Source organism: Chanodichthys erythropterus, chromosome 3, assembly GCF_024489055.1.
Source record: "Chanodichthys erythropterus isolate Z2021 chromosome 3, ASM2448905v1, whole genome shotgun sequence".
Taxonomy (NCBI): domain Eukaryota; kingdom Metazoa; phylum Chordata; class Actinopteri; order Cypriniformes; family Xenocyprididae; genus Chanodichthys; species Chanodichthys erythropterus.
Window position 1 is genome coordinate 55,635,495 of NC_090223.1, and position 20,351 is coordinate 55,655,845.

The 20,351-nt window shown below is 37.2% G+C and overlaps 1 protein-coding gene across 1 annotated transcript in view; it reads left to right on the forward strand.

Moving 5' to 3' along the window:
* Positions 1-20,351, forward strand: part of iqck (IQ motif containing K) — a 64,858-nt gene that overhangs the window by 26,751 nt on the left and 17,756 nt on the right. The window contains exon 6 of the mRNA XM_067377490.1: positions 18,604-18,688. Within this exon, the coding sequence (XP_067233591.1) occupies positions 18,604-18,688 (85 nt within the window). The remainder of the gene's footprint in view (positions 1-18,603; positions 18,689-20,351) is intronic.

The following is a 20,351-nucleotide window of genomic DNA, read 5'->3' on the forward strand; positions in this document are numbered from 1 at the left end:
AATTCTGAAATCCCTGTGGTAACCATGTCCACTGGTATTGCTCATAGTCAACTGTGAAAGCTAACCATGCCTGGCTTTCAGAGTGCAATGGTACAGAAAATAATCCATTAGACATATCAATTACTGAAAAAACCTTGCAATCTAATGGTAGGCCATTACAAATTGTAGATGGATCTGCTACTAGGGGGGCGATTTTATCAATATGTTTATTGGCTACTCTGTAGTCTATGGTGAGTCTCCATGTCCCATTGGATTTCTTGATGGGCCATATGGGTGAGTTACAGGGACTGTTAGTCTTAACTAGCACTCCTTGCTTTAGCAATTTTTTCTACAATAGGTTTGATTCCCTGTATAGCTTCCCTGTATAGGATATTGTTTGGTAACAGGAGGTGGAGTTCCTGTCAATTTGACTGGTTCTACACCTGTCAAAACCCACAATCATCCTTGTCTTTAGCCCAAATTGGATGCTTCTGTAAGAAAGCATACTCAGGAGTGGTTGCATTATTAGTAGAAACTTGTGCTGAGGAAATTTTTATGCTAGCAGATTCTGAGGACAGGTCTAAAGTTAGATGCACATGTCTCAGTAGATCCATGCCTAGAATTGCACCTGTATTTAATGGAGCCCATAGCAATTTCGTAGTCAGAGTCTTTGGGCCTAACTGTACCTCTAGGGACGGGGTTTCATACAAAACAGAATCTTCACCAGTCAAACAGTTTTCTTGTATGGGATGTTTAAACCTTCAGCCAATTTTGTAGGAATTACTGTAATTTCTGCACCTGTATCAAGCAAAAAGTCAATCTCTTTCTCTTGTATGCTACCTTTCACAAAAATTCTTTGGTCATTGTGGTGGATTACAGGGGAAAGGTAGATACTCACAGCCCCAACAATTAGTTTTTTTCCTTTTCTTTATGTGCTTTTAGAAGAGCCTGAGCGAGCTGTCCTAAAGTTTCAGTGTAACTTGGCTGCACTACTTCAGGGTTGTAGGCGGGCTAAAAAGGAGCAGAGTTATGCATATTGTTTCTTTTACTATCTTGCAACTTCTTCCTACACTCTTTCTCCCAGTGACCTGCTTTTTCACAGTAGTAGCATTTGCCTTCTTTTCTATGCCATCTATTGTCTTGATTTGTTGTGCTAAACGTAGCTGCTGCTACTTTCACTTTTGCCTTAACATCAGCATCTCTTTCGCATGTAGCTGTCTAGGTTAGTTCTGATGGTTTTGTTAGACCAAGTTAGGTCTAGGAATGGCAAGGCTTTTCTGTACTCGACTAAAAGGCCATCTGACCAGATGGGGACTAAGGGTCCCTTGTCATGTAGCACACATTCAGAATCATCAACTATTCCACTGTAAGTCACAGCTGACTGACAAAACCTTTCAGTGTATTTACTCACAGGTTCTTCTTTCCTTTGCACACAGTTAGTGATTCTGGACCAGTCTATTTTGGGTCCCATGATATTCTTCATAATTTTCAAAACACCTTCTCTCAAATTGCCTTTACTGACATGTTGTAGTTCAGAAGTAACAGCAGACTCAAAACTGTTGAATTCAGTTTCATTTAGAATTTGTGACATCAGCTGTGTGACTTCTGTCAACGACATGTCATAGAGACGCATTTTGCTTATCAATGCACTTCTAAATTCAGGAAAATTTGTGTGTGCTGAGGGTAAGCTCTGGGATAGTCTCTCTACATCTTTAGGTCTTAGCGCCTTGGCAACAGTTTGTACTTGGACAACAGAAGAATTTGGAGGAACACTGTCAATTCCCTCAATTCCCTGAGATCTTCTCCTAGCACCACATACCTTCACTGAATTTAGTGGCACATCAGTTACTGATTGGATGGCTACATCTTTTTCAAAGAAAGCTTGTAAATCAGGATAATTGTTATCAGACTGACTAACTTCATCCACATCAGTTTTTGCTGCAGCTTTGTAGCGGTTCAATTTCTTAGTCAAAGAAGTTACTCTAGCACAGAGTTCTTTGTTCTGTTCCTCTAGCTCTGAGTTACGCTGAGACTGTTGTGTAGCTAGCGCTAAATCAAATTCTCTATGGCAGCAGATAATGCCTTTCACATTGTTCTTGCGAATACATGCTCCTAGTACCTTCTTACACTCATCTACAGACCAAATCTTGTCTGGATGTATTTCATATTTCTGAGTGAGTTCTTGTCTAACTTTCTCAGTGACTATTAGGTTCATTTGCACTCCTAACTGTGATTTGAATTCACTATCTGACCACAAAGGAGTCGCAAGACCACCTTTATCAGTTGTGGGGATCAGTCTAGCATTTTTTCTAAACATTTTGTGAGTTCCTTGGTTACCACACAATCAAAACACTAAAACTTCTCTGATCAGCAGAGGGTACACTTGTTAATACAGATCAACTATTGTCAACCTTCGTTGAACAGAGGACAACACAAATTATTAGCACTTTACACTAATTCTTCCCTGTCTGAACAAAGGATGTAAAAACATGTAATGCTAAATCTTCTCTGTCTAAACAGAGAATAAACAACCTTCCCTTATAAAGCAGAGGATAAAACTTCCCTAACTTTACAGAGGATAAACCAATATTAGCACCTGATGCCAATCTTCCCTGCCTGAACAGAGGTTACCAATATTAGCACTTAATGCTAATCTTCCCTGCCTAAACAGAGGATAAACAACCTTTCCTTATAAAGCAGAGGATAAAACTTCCCTAACTTCACAGAGGATAAACCAATATTAGCACGTGATGCCAAACTTCCCTGCCTGAACAGAGGTTACCAATATTAGCACTTAATGCTAATCTTCCCTGCTTGAACAGAGGATAAACTTCATCTCTAAAAGAACATTTTTAGAGGATAACTTAGTTAACCACACCCTACAGCTGTCTGTTAACTCTTCTCTGATGGCGCAGAGGATAACATATTTGTACTGGTCTTAATGGTTCTTTTGGATAGAGTATCACTCACCAACACTTGGGTGCACAGGAAAATTCAGCCTGGATCTTCTTTTCGATCAAATCTTTGTTGTGCTTGAAGTTTCAATCTGGATTGAGGTGAGAAGCTCTATCCGGGTCACGGCACCAAAACTGTTGGAAACCTTTTCCCTCGTTGAAGCGGAGAGCAGGAGACTTTGGGATATCTTTCAACAGAAGTTACTCTTTATTGAGAAACGTGCTGTTGTGTCGCTGCATCCAAGTCTGACTAAGGCATTGTACTTGGCAGTTCATATACATTCAAGGGGGAGGGATACATAGAGTAGGGGTGGAGACAATCTAAACAAAGGATGCAAATGCAGTACAGGAATCAGATCATTCCCTACATTTCCCAGCCATGATCTAATCAACATAACTGTGTCATTCAAATGCATAGGTGCTAATCCAATCAGTCTGGCAGTATCACCTATACCTTTACATTATCATAGAGACAAAAGCACAGCTGTATCTTGAGCTGGTCATGCCACATGGTCAGGAAGTGCATGAGACAAAAGGTTAGTGTCTCAGACACCTGGTCTGCCTGCCTTGACACAATATACATAAAGTTTTCAGTTCATATACTATTACATTGGAACCTAGATATAACATAGAACAAATTTGTAATCCCACAGGTGCCACAATGACTGAAAGAGGTAGAATTGGCCCTTGGCAGCAAGAAGTTTCATTTGAGTCAAATCTTTGGGAAGAGCATCAGCTTTACCGTTCTTGCTTCCTGGGTGATAAGTGACTATGAACTGAAACCTTGTGAAGAACGATGACCAGTGGGCTTGTCTTGGGTTGAGACGCTTTGCACACTTGATTCCAAATTTTTGTGGTCAGTAATAACAATAGCGAGCTCCTTCCAACCAGTGTCTCCATTCTGCCAGCGGTGCTTTGATAGCCAACAGTTCCTTGTTACCTACATCATAGTTTCTTTGCAGTGGATAGCTTTCTGCAGAAATATTTTACCGGGGTTTCCATGCCTCTGAGATAAAACTGCTCCAATGCCAAAGTCAGAAGCATCTACTTCCACAATGAATGGTAAGGTAGGATCTGGATGTTTCAGGATTGGGGCAGTAATGAAGCTGGTTTTCAGGGCCTCAAAGGCTGTCTGAGCAGGCTGAGTCCAAGATAGTTTATTTGGCTTACCCTTAAGCAATGAGGATAGAGGGGCTGCAATGGAACTGTAATTATGGATAAACCTCCTATAAAAATTAGCAAATCCCAATAACCTTTGCAATTCCTTTACCGTGGTAGGACTTGGCCACTCTGTGACTGCCTTGACTTTTCCAGTGTCCATCTCCACTCCTTTGACTGATCTTGTAGCCAAGGGAGGTGGTACTTGAGACGTGAAATTCACATTTCTCAGCTTTGACATATAAATGGTTTGCCAGTAATCGAGACAGGATGTTTCTTACATGATATATATGTTACTTACGCGTCTTTGAGTAGATCAGAATGTCATCTATGTAAGCAATAACATAGTGGTTCAGAATTTCACAGAAGTTTGGTAATAGTTCAATTGCGCTGTCCCAGGGGCAATGTGGAGGTAACTGGTTTTGCTGAAAACTGATTAGTCACCGGGTTGTCAATGCTTGTGGTTAAACAGGGGAGTTGTAACTGGAGTTGGAGGCAATGGCTGTAGCAATGTGGTGACCATTCTGTAAGCTCTTTGGAAATTCCAGGAAAACTGTGGATCATGAATAGTTAGCCATGGATTCCCTAAGACTACAGGATGATGGGGTGTTGATGTCACATACAAGGAGATGGTTTCTGAGTGGAACAGGCCTATCCTGACTGTAACTGGAACAGTTTGATGAGTAATTCATCTACCAATAGGTTGGCTATTAATGGCGGTTATATTAATAGGTGGTATGCACGGGATAACAGGTATATTGAGTTCATGGACCAGCTCATGATGAATCAAATTCAGTGCAGAGCCGGAATCAATTAGCACTGGAACACATTGAGCAGAATTAGCATAGGTGAGTGTTATGAGAAGAGTAAAACATTTAGTCATCATTGTAGTTAAAAAAGTACTCACTTTGGTCTGGGTGGGCTTATTAGGGCATGAACGTCACTGATGACCTGGTTGACCACATTAGAAACAAAGATGGTTAACTCGGCGTCGTTCACGTTCCTCTACAGACACTTTAGTATATACGATCTGCATGGGTTCAGCTGGTTCCTGAAAATTGGTGGCTGGGGTAGAAGTTGAGGTTGCAAACAAACTTGGTGGGTTATTACGTAGAAGGTTATCAATTTTTATAGCCATTGAAATCAATTGGTGAAGATCTGTGCCCACATCCATTGCATGCAAGTTCAGCCTGTAACGTCTGACTGAGGCCCTGCTTGAACACTTTTTTCAACGCTACCTCATTTCAGCCACTTTGCGCTGCTAGGGTGCGAAATTCAACGGCATAATCGGCTGCTGTGCGATTTCCTTGCCGTAACTGTAACGGCTGCAACGAAACATCTCTCCCTCCTGTGGGATATTCAAAAACTTCACGTATTTGCTTGGAGAAATAATCAAACAAGTTTCTTAAACAGTCATCCTGATCCCAAACAGCTGTAGCATCTGGATCAATCAGCCACACAATTATTCATTGTATTTAATGAATTACCCATAAACTGTGAACCCATCCCCCTAAGACTACAACTAACATCCCAAACGTAGCTAAACCACAGGCAGAACTAGGTGCCCTTTTACAGATACTTGGTCCTTTTACGATCAGGAAGAATTTTGCAGAGACTAGTGACTCTGACTTCATTCTTTCTGAGAAGGACAAATAAACTCTCTTATCCTAGGCATTCTCTATATAACCACTTGGCAAATGTATAAACATGTATCCAATTTTCCCATCTCATGACTTTCCTTTTATAGGCTTTATTCTATGTATTAATTCTCTCTTTTGAACTATTTTGGTAATTAATTAATGTTCCATAGTTGTTTCCAAATGTATAGTTAACCGAAATTACACTGGTAGCATGTTTGGTATCTACGGACTCCAACTTTCGTTTCCTATTTGGCAATTTATGTTACATGTTACTAACTCTGTGACACATTAGTATCATAAGAATCTAGAAGGTTCTTTTCTCATTCATCCAATCCAGTGTCTTATGCTAATATCTTGCTAAAGAACAAAGGCTTACATCCACACGAAGCAGGAGCTTACCCTAAACCGATATTTTTTTTCCTCGTCTCAAAAAATATCTGCGTCCACACGAAACCACTGAAATGACTCAAAACAATGTAGTATACATGCCAGGCCATTATGTGGCGCTGTAATTCTGCCGCAGAAATGCACTTAAAGCAGCGAAGAAGACTTGGAGCATGCGCATAAACCTTGCGCGCTGAATACAAACTTTAGCAAAGCTTAGAAATAACACTTTATTTTGGTTCTGCAGCACGAGTAAGGAGTTGCCCCCTCGGAGGGAAGATTTACGAGTCTTTGGCCCCGTCCACACGGAGACGCGTTTCAGGCATATGCTATTGCTGTTGTTGGTGCCGTTTTGTGGCGTTAGCGCGTCTGACGAGGGTCGACACGTGGGGTGATGACATCATTGTTGCCCAGTCCACACGACAACGCCAAGCCGGCGTTTTCAAATTTTTCCACTCTGGGACCCGGTTTCAAAAAATTCCGGTTTCACCTTTCGAAAACGCCGGATCTGTGTGGACGAAACGCCTATCCGATAAAAAATTTGTGCGGTTTCACTGAAACGCGTCTCCGTGTGGACGGGGCCAAAGACTCGTAAAACTTCCCTCCGAGGGGGCAACTCCTTATTGGCTCAGACACCTTAAGAGGGTGTGACATCTTCACCCCTTACATTCACTGATCACAAGATCAAACCCTCTCTTCTTCTCTTTTACTGACAAATGCTGATGTCAAGATGACGCTGTAAGAAGCTAGAAGCTTCTAAGGAACCCCAAGCTTGTGCCAGGTCTCGGCCTAGACCTTCCATTCACCAAAGATCCTCTGAATCCAACTGGTTTTCTTTCGTCAAGACAATATCAGCAAAGATTCAACGGAAGCCTCCACAAATTGCATCAGGACAGTTTTAATTCAACGTGGAGAGACATGCAAGTATCAAACTTAGTCTCATTATCGGATACATTGTGTATCCTTTCCCCTTTTAAAGAAGGGCCTGTTAAAACTAAAATGATGGTTTGCTCAAGGCTGTTGATCTGCTGAATGTCAAACAATGCTGTAACTTCTTGCTTCCTGTACTCTGCTTTAGCTCTCCCTCTCTTGGTAAACTGTATGTATGTGTGTGAATGTTAGAGTAATTTAAGTGTTTAATCTAATTAATAATGTCTCGTTCATGTCACATGTAAAGTTGTCTGTGTTTTGCGCTCATATGCTGGAGTCCCTATTCATGTCGATCCTGACTTACAGTCTCTTAGTAGTACTGTACAATAAGATTGTTATTTCCCATAACCTGGAAATGAACATTTCTTAGAATTAATAAACAATTAACACTGTGTGTTCATTGGACAACGGGTTAATTGATTGTAATATTAATTTTATTACATTAAGTTAATTTTATTAACTGATCCCAATATTAATAATTAATCATAACTAGTTATGATTAATTATTCATATTTATTTTGAGCTAATTTGCTACACAGCTGATGCGCACTCGAGAGCTTTTCCCGTTAAGAGTGACATCATGAAAGAGCACTTAGTTGAATCTAAGAAAAGCTTCAGGCTGGTTATCAAAATAGATTGTGCACTGACGCAAAAAAACTGCATTATTCAGCTGTACCATCAAACTTGTCAGGAAAAAGAATCTTACTGGATCAGGCCTGGTCAGTGGGAGAGATTGAATGTAGCGCGCGAGTTCGTTTGCAGCTCGTAGTGAAGAGAGTTGGCCTTGAAAATCCTTGATAATTTCATTCTGGTCAGCAAACGTGGCCTGTAGTTGCATTAACTCTGTTGAATTCTGGTCAGGCGAAGTATTCTGTAACAATGACTGACTCAGTTGAGTATTTGAATCCATGTACGGAGTTTTTTTCAGCACAACAGCACAAACGAGGTTAGATGCAGAGCAGGAAGCATGGTCAACAAACAACCGAAGGGTCAGTAACAATAGCGGCAGTCCAGACAGCAAACTAATCCAAAACAGTAATCCAAAAGTCAAGGTCATAAACAGGCAGAGAGACATACACGTGGCAAACGTGTATGTCTCCTGTTTGTTTGCCACGTGTATGTCTCTCTGCCCGTTTATGACCTTGTCTCTACAGGGTAAACTGGTAATACTTCACAACATGGCTTATAACAGGTGGAGACAGGAAGTGAAGAGAGAAGAACCGGCAGTGTTCAGTATTCGGGAGATGGCTCCCTCTGGAGATTGGAGGAATGGATGACGGATGCAGATGTTACATCACTTCAATTCAGAAGGCCTTTTTTTTTCAGTGCAATTCAAATGTGCTTGTGCGCTTTGGCTGGTGCTTACCCAGAGACAGACGCGCGCAGCACTTTTCATATATCACAAATATGCAGTGTTTTCAACCACATAATGTTTATTTTAGGTTTCGGATGTTTAAATACATGTAAGTACAAACAAAACAATACATTTAGAGTTTGTAAAATACACACTGATGTATATAGAACGGCAATAACAATTCTTTCCATTATAATTAGAGGACACGTTTTATTCATATCAGATACACATTGTGTAAGTACCTTTAAAGTTGACTCTATTCTTCCCCAGTTCACCAGCTTACTTACTTTCATGTATTTCGGGAGAATTGGATGAATTCACATGTTGTAAATCCAACAGAACCTGCGGTGCAAACTAACATGGCAGCGCCCATAACATGTATAGCTCAACAAACGCGATCATTATAAAGGTGTTTAAACAGCAAAACACACCCACTTGCTCATATTTGACAATCGGAATATCAGATATTTCATGTTATAATTAACAAATTTGTAAATATTTTGAATAAAAAAGGAAAACTGAAATAAAAGCAGATTATCAGTCATACAGCGCCACGGTGTGTGACATGACAAGCAATGATGCGTCACCATGGAAACAAAAAAGTGATACATTCTAAATAATGGTCGCCTTGAAAAACTCACTTACGTGCGAAAGGGTTATTTTCCAACTAAGTTAAATGTACAGTGTTAGACGTAAAAATGACAAGAACTATGCCTTTAAGTACATTTTTCAAGTTTCTATACTTTATAATGTCCGTATTTTAGAGTATTTCTATTTTGAGAAACTTTTACTTTACAACATTTCAAAGCATATATCATACTTTTTACTCAACTACGTTCCATAAAGACATATTATTCCTTGTTATTTCAAACTAAAGAAATTGCCACCCTCTCTGAGATACAAGAGATATCTGATTTGTGAACGAGTTGAACCAATGAACCTGCTGATTTGGTTCACAAATAACACTATGGCTGCGTCCGTAATCGCATACTATGTACTGTGTGTAGTATGAATGTAATTCGGACCAGTGTCAATTGTTTTAAGAAAGAAATTACAATATTTTAAACCTCACAAGGAATAACAGTCAATTTTATTATGGTTACTTTTCTTAAATAAGTCATCCTTGATGACGTACGCAGTCTTCAAATGTGACCTCCGGAGGACGCAGCCTGTGAAATGAGACAGTCACAAATCCTCTATAGTGGCCTCATGGGATAGTAAAGTGTCCATCGTGTGCACACTTTAGAAGACGAGTGTGCATCGTATGCACACTCGTAGACCTCGTAGAGGTCATCCGGAGACATTTTGCCTACTCTTTTGAGTACTGTGAATTCAGACATACTACTTTTGTCACACACTATTTTTCACCTACTATATACCTGTTGTAGGGAAGTATGCGATTTTAGATGCAGCCTATAGGATTAATTAGTGAAATGGACTGATCCATTTGCTGCTGTTCATGAATCAAGAAATCACTGATTCAATGAATGATCTGGTCAAAAATAAGCCATAAACAGGGATATCATCAGATCTTGGATGTGCATGCAACTGATGCTGCAAAATGTAAGTTACTAATGAAATTTAGTATTGACAATTTTAAATGAAATCATATATAGGTCATGAATGTCAGTTATTTGTGAACTAAATTTGATGTGAAAGGGGAAGCTGAAATACTCAAATGTGGACATGTCCTCAGTTGTGTGTCACCATCTGAATGAGTTAGACAAATGCAAATTAATGCCCATGCATCTTCCCCGCTGTTGTAGCAGTTTCAAATGATATACACTAGTGTTTAGATAGTGTTCCTCTTAAAATGTTAACACATTTTTCCCCATGCAACATCCTTACATTGTGTTTTTTTTAATATTATTTGTTGACGCCTATTTACACAGATATTGTTTTCCCCCATTTTTAAAACATTGTATTATTTCACACGACCAAGAGTGCTGTCCTCCTAATTATGTTACCATCACGATTGAAAATGCAATTTTTTTTTCACGACAGTTCAATAAACAAGTAGTTAATATTAAGTCACTTACATAAAGACGCAATATTGACTGTTTTTGTTCTATTTCAGCAGCGAAAACAGTTCTAAACAAAGATCACAGCAGAACCATTGTGCACGTACCTCACAGCAACACTCAGCCATCTTTCTTTACTGAATGATTCAGTGTTTTGAACGAATCGGTTGAATCAAAGATTCAATGACCCATTCATAAACAACTGCCTCATTCTTGAATGAATCGACCGTTCGAATGAATCGTTTGAATGAATGACTCAATCATTAAGGTGGTCAAATGCTGCCACCTACTGCCGTTTTAGTTTCATGTTTAAAAGTCATCATTTTCTCCCCAATATTTCTTATTTGTATTTTCAGCTGTCATTTATAAGTGTCAATGATTTGATTTGATTGATAATAGTCCTGTGTGTCTAATTATTCTAATTGAATTTATTGATAAAAAAACAAAACAGATGCAGCATACTTTTAATATGGTTAGGGGGAAATACCCTTTATAAAGGTAAAAAAAAAAAAAAAAAAAAGCCTTCGGGGTAAATATCACAAAACTGCAGATTTAAATGTTAAAGTTGATAAAACACTGATGAAATATTGCTTCAGAATAAGTTATATTTACACCACACAATAAACGTCTTGCATTTGTAGCATATTGATGTGCAACAAAGGCTTGAGTGTAGGAATACTCACCATTAAAATAATTGAAGGTGATGGGTCTCAAGTGATAGGCATTTATAAATATAGCCTAATTATGATTCAAGTTACGTTTTGTGTAATAACTATGATTTTTGTTTGTTAACTATGCGTTGTGCATTAACTATTCTGATCATAGGCGAAGGGTAAACCAACTCTAGGGTAAACAGATGCGATTCGCATTTAAAAGCACTTTTAAATAAATTTCCTTGAAATAGTTTTAAGTTACTTGCCACTGCAAGTAAACACTGCTGATAAATTATTTGGTAATAAAGTGTCTACGTTCACAAACCACTGTTCATTTTACAGTTGTGGCCAGAATTATTAGACCCCTTCATAAATATGATCAAAGGTGACTCTAAAAATAAATCTGCATTGTTTATCCTTTTGATCTTTAATTTATAAAATTAGCAAAAATCTAACCTTTCATTGAAGGAAAAGAATTGAAAGTAGGGGGGAAATAACATTATGAAATAAATGTTTTTCTCCAAAACACGTTGCCCACAATTATTAGCACCCTTTTATTCAATTCTTTTTGCAACCTCCTTTTGCCAAGATAACAGCTCTGAGTCTTCTTCAATAATGCCTGATGAGTTTGGAGAACACCTGAGAAGAGATCAGAGACCATTCCTCCATACAGAATCTCTCCAGAACCTTCAGATTCCCAGCTCCATGCTGGTGCTTCTTCTCTTCAGTTCCCTCCACTCATTTCTTTAGGGTTCAGGTCAGGGAACTGGGAAGACAATGGCAGAAGCTTCATTTTGTGCTCAGTGACCCATTTTTGTGCTGGTTTTGATGTTTGTTTTGGATCATTGTCCCGACAGATGATCCAACCACAGCCCATTATAAGATTTCTAGCAGAAGTGGTCAGGTTTTGATTTTTTATCTGTTGGTATTTGATAGAATCCATGATACGATATATCTGAACAAGTTGTCCAGGACCTCCAGCACGGGCCTGCCCTGCATATGCAGATTGATATTTAAACGTTTTTTTCATTTTTCTTCTTCACACTAACTTTTAGATATTTAATAGAATAAAACACCTATACCAATGTAATCAATCGCTGATTACCTTAAAAGTCCATAGATATGCTGTGAGTTCACTGCTGTTAACACTTTCTCTGACAAGCGGATGCAATGAGACCAGTTTTCCGGTTTGGTCATGTGACGTTCGACATATACCCTATTATCAACGCCGTCTAAAAGAGTCATTCTGTCTCCATTTATCAAGGATAATGTTTTGACTGCAGTGGCGGCTTGTGCTAATATTTTTTTTGGGGGGGGGCAAAAAAAAAAAAAAATTACATTTTTAGGAATGAATAGGCAAATTGTTAAATAACAATTTAACAAGTGATGTAATGTATCATTACTGCTTATCTAAAACATGGAAAATTCAGTATTTAAAGCTTGCCATAGGGCTGGGCGATATGGCCAAATACTCATATCTCTATTTTTGGGCGGAATGATGATGTATAATCTCTGTATTTTGTACATTTTTCTATTTGAACTAAATTTTTTTTTTTTTAAATCTGTATTTAATTATTTTCCTACAAATTACATTAGGCCTACATTCTAACAATGTAACACTACAATCTAAAAACAAAATGTTTTTTAAAGCAGAAGTTAAATTCACTAAACTAAAAATGAAAATAAAAACAAAAGCACAGACTAATTATTATTTGATTACCCTACAATAGTCACTTTACAGTTACTGCTATCATAAAAATACACTTAGTTGTATGTTCGCAAACACAAACAAATAATCAACAACAAATATTTTAGCTAAATGTATACTTTAGTCAGAATTATTGTGCTCAGTCTGTTTGGCGCGCATTCGCACGGTGGTGCGCGTTCACGGAAGTTTGTGCTTCTACTTCTGACTCCTGGACAGCAAAATGGAAACATTTTCTTGACTTTCTAACATTTACAGATTTACATTTACAGAAAATGTCTGAAAAGGAAGTTATGCACTGAGGAAATGACTGGATGTCACTTTAGCTTAAAGATTATAAATATGTTCCCACCAATCTCTGCACAAGTTAAGGCTACGTATGATGACGAAGGCACATTAGTGCTAGCCCTCCCGGAACCCATAGAGATTGCATTGCAGTGCCTGCAGTTTGAAAAAAAAGTTTTGAATGGAAGTCTATACAAGTTTCACTTTTTGAATGGAATTAGTGAAATAAATCAATTTATCAAGTATATTATATTCATTCATTACACACAGACTGATATATTTCAAATGTTTATTTCTTTTCATAACTAAGACAACTAAGGAAAATCCCAAATTTTGTGATAAGGTTCAATATTGAAGACACCTGGTGCCACACTCTAATCAGCTAATTAACTAAAAACACATGCAAAGGCCTTTAAATGGTCTCTCATTCTAGTTCTGTAGGCTACACAATCATGGGGAAGACTGCTGACTTGACAGTTGTCCAAAAGACGACCACTGACACCTTGCACAAGGAGGGCAAGACACAAAAGGTCATTGTAAAAAAGGCTGTCTGTTCACAGAGCTCTGTGTCCAAGCACATTAATAGAGAGGCGAAGGGAAGGAAAAGATGTGGTAGAAAAAAGTGTACAAGCAATAGGGATAACCGCACCCTGGAGAGGATTGTGAAACAAAACCCATTCAGAAATGTGGGGGAGATTCACAAAGAGTGGACTGCAGCTGGAGTCAGTGCTTCAAGAACCACTACACACAGACATATACAAGACATTGGTTTCAGCTGTCGCATTCCTTGTGTCAAGCCACTCTTGAACAACCGACAGCGTCAGAAGCGTCTAAAGACAAAAAGCACTGGACTGCTGCTGAGTGGTCCAAAGTCATGTTCTCTGATGAAAGTAAATTTTGCATTTCCTTTTGAAATCAGGGTCCCAGAGTCTGGAGGAAGAGAGGGGAGGCACACAATTCACATTGCTTGAGGTCCAGTGTAAAGTTTCCACAGTCAGTGATGGTGTGATGTCATCTGCTGGTGTTGGTCCACTGTGTTTTCTGAGGTCCAAGGTCAACGCAGCCGTATACCAGGAAGTTTTAGAGCACTTCATGCTTCCTGCTGCTGACCAACTTTATGGAGATGCAGATTTCATTTTCCAACAGGACTTGGCACCTGCACACATTGCCAAAACTACCAGTACCTGGTTTAAGGACCATGGTATCCCTGTTCTTAATTGGCCAGCAAACTCGTCTGACCTTAACCCCATAGAAAATCTATGGAGTATTGTGAAGAGGAAGATGCGATATGCCAGACCCAACAATGCAGAAGAGCTGAAGGCCACTATCAGAGCAACCTGGGCTCTCATAACACCTGAGCAGTGCCACAGACTGATCGACTCCATGCCACGCTGCATTGCTGCAGTAATTTAGGCAAAAGGAGCCCCAACTAAGTATTGAGTGCAGTACATGCTCATACTTTTCATGTTCATACTTTTTAGTTGGCCAAGATTTCTAAAAATCCTTTCTTTGTATTGGTCTTAAGTAATATTCTAATTTTCTGAGATACTGAATTTGGGATTTTCCTTAGTTGTCAGTTATAATCATCAAAATTAAAAGAAATAAACATTTGAAATATATCAGTCTGTGTGTAATGAATGAATATAATATACAAGTTTCACTTTTTGAATGGAATTAGTGAAATAAATCAACTTTTTGAGGATATTCTAATTATATGAACAGCACCTGTATGTCATATTTATCGAAATAAAAGTGGAAAAATAGACTTTGATATTAAAAAAAATAAGCTTGATCTTCATTGTACATAGGCCTGTGCACTTAAATAAGTAGGCCTAGTACATTAAGCTTTGAATGAGAAGTTTTTTACTGCACTTAAATGTTGGAAACATGCGTTTATTTCACAAATATATATAAACAGCTTCATCTGCAATAAAGACAACAAAGTTTGCAAGATACGGGCAGCAGAAAGTGTATGTATGGCTTAAGTATGTATTCAACTCCTCGACTCCATTCGACTTCAAGCAGCAAATCACGCCGATCGGTAAGTTCGTTTGAGATCTGCAGCTGCCAAATACCTCACCTTGAATTTACATGAAATCAGGCGACTACAGTCATCCTTTAACCACATTTGTGGCATATGTACAACTATTGAGTGCACTTAATTCGAGTCGCGCTAGTATTCCACTATGCTGACGGAACATTCATCAAATTATATTAACTGCAGTGATTCTCCATCAACGGGTAGCAGAATACAACGATTTAATAAGAATTATGTGCGTCAAAATCTTGTGTTTATTTGTGATAATCTTAGCACTTTATTATTATTGCCTAATAAACCTGGCATTGTGTATTATGACTGACTTTTAATTTCTTTGTTCCTCTTTTCTTCTTCTAAATGCATGTAGCCTAAATGCAACAATAAGCTAATAATAACAACAACAACAACAATTATTATTATTTATTGTATTTATTTTTAAATTTATTTATTTATCAATTATTTTTATGACTATAATATGACTATAAATGAGTGCACTTAAGACGGAGAATCCGACGTATGTTTATCATAAATTAATGAATGCTTTATTTAAAAAAAAAAAAAAAAAACTTTTTACAGTTTTAGAAATGTGTAGGCCTAGGCTACTATTCATTCTTAACAGGAAGACTTGTTTTGTTGATTTTATTATACTAAGCTTTTTGCCCAAAATGGATTTTAAAAGATAAAAATAATGGAAATTCTCAAATGAATTCTTAATGGAAGTTCAGGGAATTCTCCATTTTGTAAAATAAAGTTTTTTTTATTTATAATAGCCCATAGCCTGGTTGAATCTGCCGGCAAGGATTGGAGGCGGGGCCACAAATCTGTGAGTACAGTTTTTACAAAACCGTGGGAACGGACTGCGAAAGCGTGCGCACGGATTATGAATTTGTGGCAACGAATTTAAAAACCGCACGGATTGGAAATTCGTGGGTATGGTTTATTAATCCATGGGCATGATTTGTTAAACCGAGGGAACAGTTTAAGAATTCGTGTGCACGGATTGTTTATTTTTCTCCTATAGTTGACGTGCCAGACTCTGTACCGTACTACTCTCTTTCGAGTCGATTCTGAGCTTAGTTTTTTAACAGGAGATGGCACTACTATACGTGCCTTAGAAAACACTCATGCACTGCCTGCTTCCAGTTCCTTTACACACACCAGTTAAACCTAAAGTAATCATTCATAAAGTTCAAAAAGGTTCAAGCGAATTACAAATCTCGCATCATAAAAGCATTCTGAGCTGAGGTGCAAGTATATTTTAAAGGTGCCCTAGAAGTTTTTTTTAAAAGATGTAATATAAGTCTAAGGTGTCCCCTGAATGTGTCTGTGAAGTTTCAGCTCAAAATACCCCATAGATTTTTTTAAATTCATTTATTTTGAGGCATAATTAGAAATGAGCCGATTCAGGGTGTGTGGCCCTTTAATTCTCGTGCTCCACGCTCACGGAGCTCGCGCTTGCCTTAAACAACATAAAAAAAGTTCACACAGTTAATATAACCCTCAAAATGGATCTTTACAAAGTGTTCGTCATGCAGCATATCTAATTGCGCAAGTACAGTGTTTATTTTGATGTTTACATTTGATTCTGAATGAGTTTGAAGCTGTGCTCCGTGGCTCACGGCTATTGCTACACTGTTGGAGAGATTTATAAAGAATGAAATTGTGTTTATGAATTATACAGACTGCAAGTGTTTAAAAATGAAAATAGCGACGGCTCTTGTCTCCATGAATACAGTAATAAATGATGGTAACTTTAACCACATTTAACAGTACATTAGCAACATGCTAACAAAACATTTAGAAAGACAATTCACAAATATCACTAAAAATATCATGTAATCATGGATCGTGTTAGTTATTATTGCTCCATCTGCCATTTTTTGCTATTGTTCTTGCTGGCTTACCTAGTCTGTTGATTCAGCTCTGCACATCCAGACGTTACTGGCTGCCCAGACTGTTACGTAACAGTCGGTGTTATGTTGAGATTCGCCTGTTCTTCGGAGGTCTTTTAAACAAATTAGATTTATATAAGAAGGAGAAAACAATGGAGTTTAAGACTCTCTGTATGTCATTTCCATGTACTGAACTCTTGTTATTTAACTATGCCGAGGTAAATTCAATTTTTGAATCTAGGGCACCTTTAACTACTTACGTGACCGAACGCATGAGCGCTGTAGGGTGTGCAGTTAAACTAGCCTGGAGCGCCATCTGCTGTTAAAACTAAGCTCAGAATCGACTCGAGAGAGAAATATCAGGATTGATCCAGATTCATTGTATCGATCGAGAATCGATGTATTGTCCCAGTCCTATCAAACATGTATCATTTAGGCGTTATGTCTACATGATCTTGACAATTTTGACATAAACTGTGACAATTGTAACTATGTAATTTGAGCATTTGTGTTGTTTTGGTTGCGGCGAAACTGGACATCTGATTCTCACCTGTCCAGAAAGACAGGAAATGGTTGAAAACTTGTCAAATGACATTTGGGAATTAGACTAGAGAGTTGCAGACTGTTTTAAGAGAGATATTTCAGCCAGGTTGGTAGTAGAAACAGAAGCAGTGGACATGTTGGTTGTAATGAAGGATTTAACTGTGTTGCCAGTTTAATGTTGTCATCACTGTTATTAGGCATGAGTCTGTTGTTCTTCATCGACAGTTTATTTTATTCCACACTTACTTCTCATATATGACAAGTAGATAGATATGTGGTTAATTTTTTTGCATGCACAAATCCACCAATACAAAAATAACTACATTAGCAACACTCAAAATACAGGTCTTTATGCCAGTTGCTTCACTAAAAACTAGGATGACCTCGAATGTGAACGTTTTTTTAGCAGTCATATGCTAAAGCAGTCCATAAGCGCCCTCTTCAGGACTATTTCAAAATCCTTACAACAGCAGACCCCTAATTTGGCACTCAACTGCTTGAGACTCTGGAACGTCCTAAAGCCTTCTTCACTGCAGTTGAACTTCTCTTCTTAAAATTATTAATGATCTGGTAAACGGTTATTTCAGGTGCTGTATTCTTTACAGCAATTTCCTTGCATTTATTTCTGTTATTGATCCAAGTGTTATGTCAAGTGTGTTTTGTGTTTATGGTTTTTCATTGTTTTTAGAATGTGTGAGACTTTTTGTTTTGCTGAGTCAAGTATTTAGATTCTTCAAACACATAATGCTTTTATTTTGGGGGGCAGTGTACAGTCAAAAACTGGGTAAAATAGCAGCTAAACAACTTTAATTGGTCAAGCAAAACTTACAATCTATACAAGTACGAATAATACGATAGAGAATAGACTTGGCCATGATATTATGTCTCTGTTTAAAGCATATATTTAAATATTTTAAAGTAATGAAAAAAAAAAAAAAATTATGTGACCGTTTAAAATTCAGTGGTGTTATGACTCCTAATGTACTGTAATTTTTTAATTATTTGTGAAAATTGATTGTGTGAAATAAAGTTTGTTTTTAATAATTAAATTTTTTTTTCTTTGTCAGCCCCAGGAAGCAGCATCCGGTTTCTTTACTTTTAACAGATGAGCAAGCTGCAGTTTTGATCCAGGCATTCTGGAGGGGATATAAGGTAAGAATAATACAAAAACTGAGAGCTCTTGAGGCTGAAAGGATGCAGAGATGCTATATACAGTTGCAAGAAAAAGTATGTGAACCACTTGCAGAATCTGTGAAAATGTTAATAATTTTAACAAAATAAGGGAGATAATACAAAATGCATGTTATTTACTATTTAGTACTGAGTAAGATATTTTACATAAAATATGTTTACATATAATCCACAAGACAAAAAAATAGCTGAATTTATTAAAATAACCACATTTATTTATTAACATACATTTATAGAATTTTTCTGAAGAACTGAGCTCAGTTTAACTGCTCAGAATTAACAAGGGACTCATGAACAACCATCACACAACTAAAAAACAGTCGTAGATCATCCAGGTAACCACACACAGTATTAAGAATCAATGGTTCACAAACTTTTGAACTGGGTCATTTTAATAAATTCAGCTATTTTTTTGTCTTATGGATTATATGTAAACATCTTTTATGTAAAATATTTTACTCAGGACAGTACTAAATAAAATATAACATGCATTTTGTATAATCTCTCTTATTTTGTAAAAATTTTGCACATTTTCACAGATTCTGCAAGTGGTTCACATACTTTTACTTGCAAGTGTATGGTGATTCTCACGAAAACTTCGTTTTAAAAATGTCAAGCATGAAAATGTAAAAAATGCTTAAATTTACTTTTTTTTCAGACATTAGAAACAAAGTCTGGAGTATTTCTGAAAATTAATTTAAAAACTTTTACTTATCATTGAACATTTTTTTAAACATTTCGAAAATAAGTCCTAAAAAATCTCATTACCGCAACAGTCTGAAAACATCAGCATTGTTAGAAAAGCTAATATATTTTCACATTTTTAAAAATGGATTATTAATAGTCATGCACAGTTACTTGAAATTCTGAAATAATATTTATTTTTAATTTAACAGTTTTTTTATTTTGATTCATTTCTCTCATTGCCGCAACACCTTCCACAACTTACAACCATTTTTGTAAAAATATTTAGATGAAACCTGAAATATTTTCAAAATGACATGACAAACCTGAAAGTTTGTAGATTCTGCACATGCATTTAAAATCAAAGAACTATGTTTACATCAATTCAATTAACATTTAATGAACATCTGTTGCGGTAATGATACATAGGTTTTTTATAGGTTAATAGGTTAATTATTTCGGTAATGATCATATGTATACTAGTCTGAGATTTTGTTAAAAACTAATTTTAAAGTAGAAAAAACAGATAATATTTGCACAATCATGCACTCAAGTTCAAAACAATTTTATTGTGAAGTGTTTGAAAAATACATATGCCAAACAAAAAAAAAAAAATATATTAAAGAAAAACATTACAACAGGAATAAACAGGGCAACATATCAGCGTGTGCCTAAAAACATTTTACTTTCAATGTAGATTAGTGGTTGTTTCAAAACAAATATGAGTTAATTATATTGGCAAGGTATTTGGCTGTGGTGCAAACAGGAAAATTTAATAGAAGAAAATCAGTTAACTATACATCAGGAGGTTAAATGACACTCTGGTTTAATGTATTGGGATCATCTTGGAGGTAGCTTGCAAACAAACATTTTATGGTGTGGTTCTATCACCACCCCAACATCTTTTGCCACCATCTTTACCAATTGAGTGTTTTACACA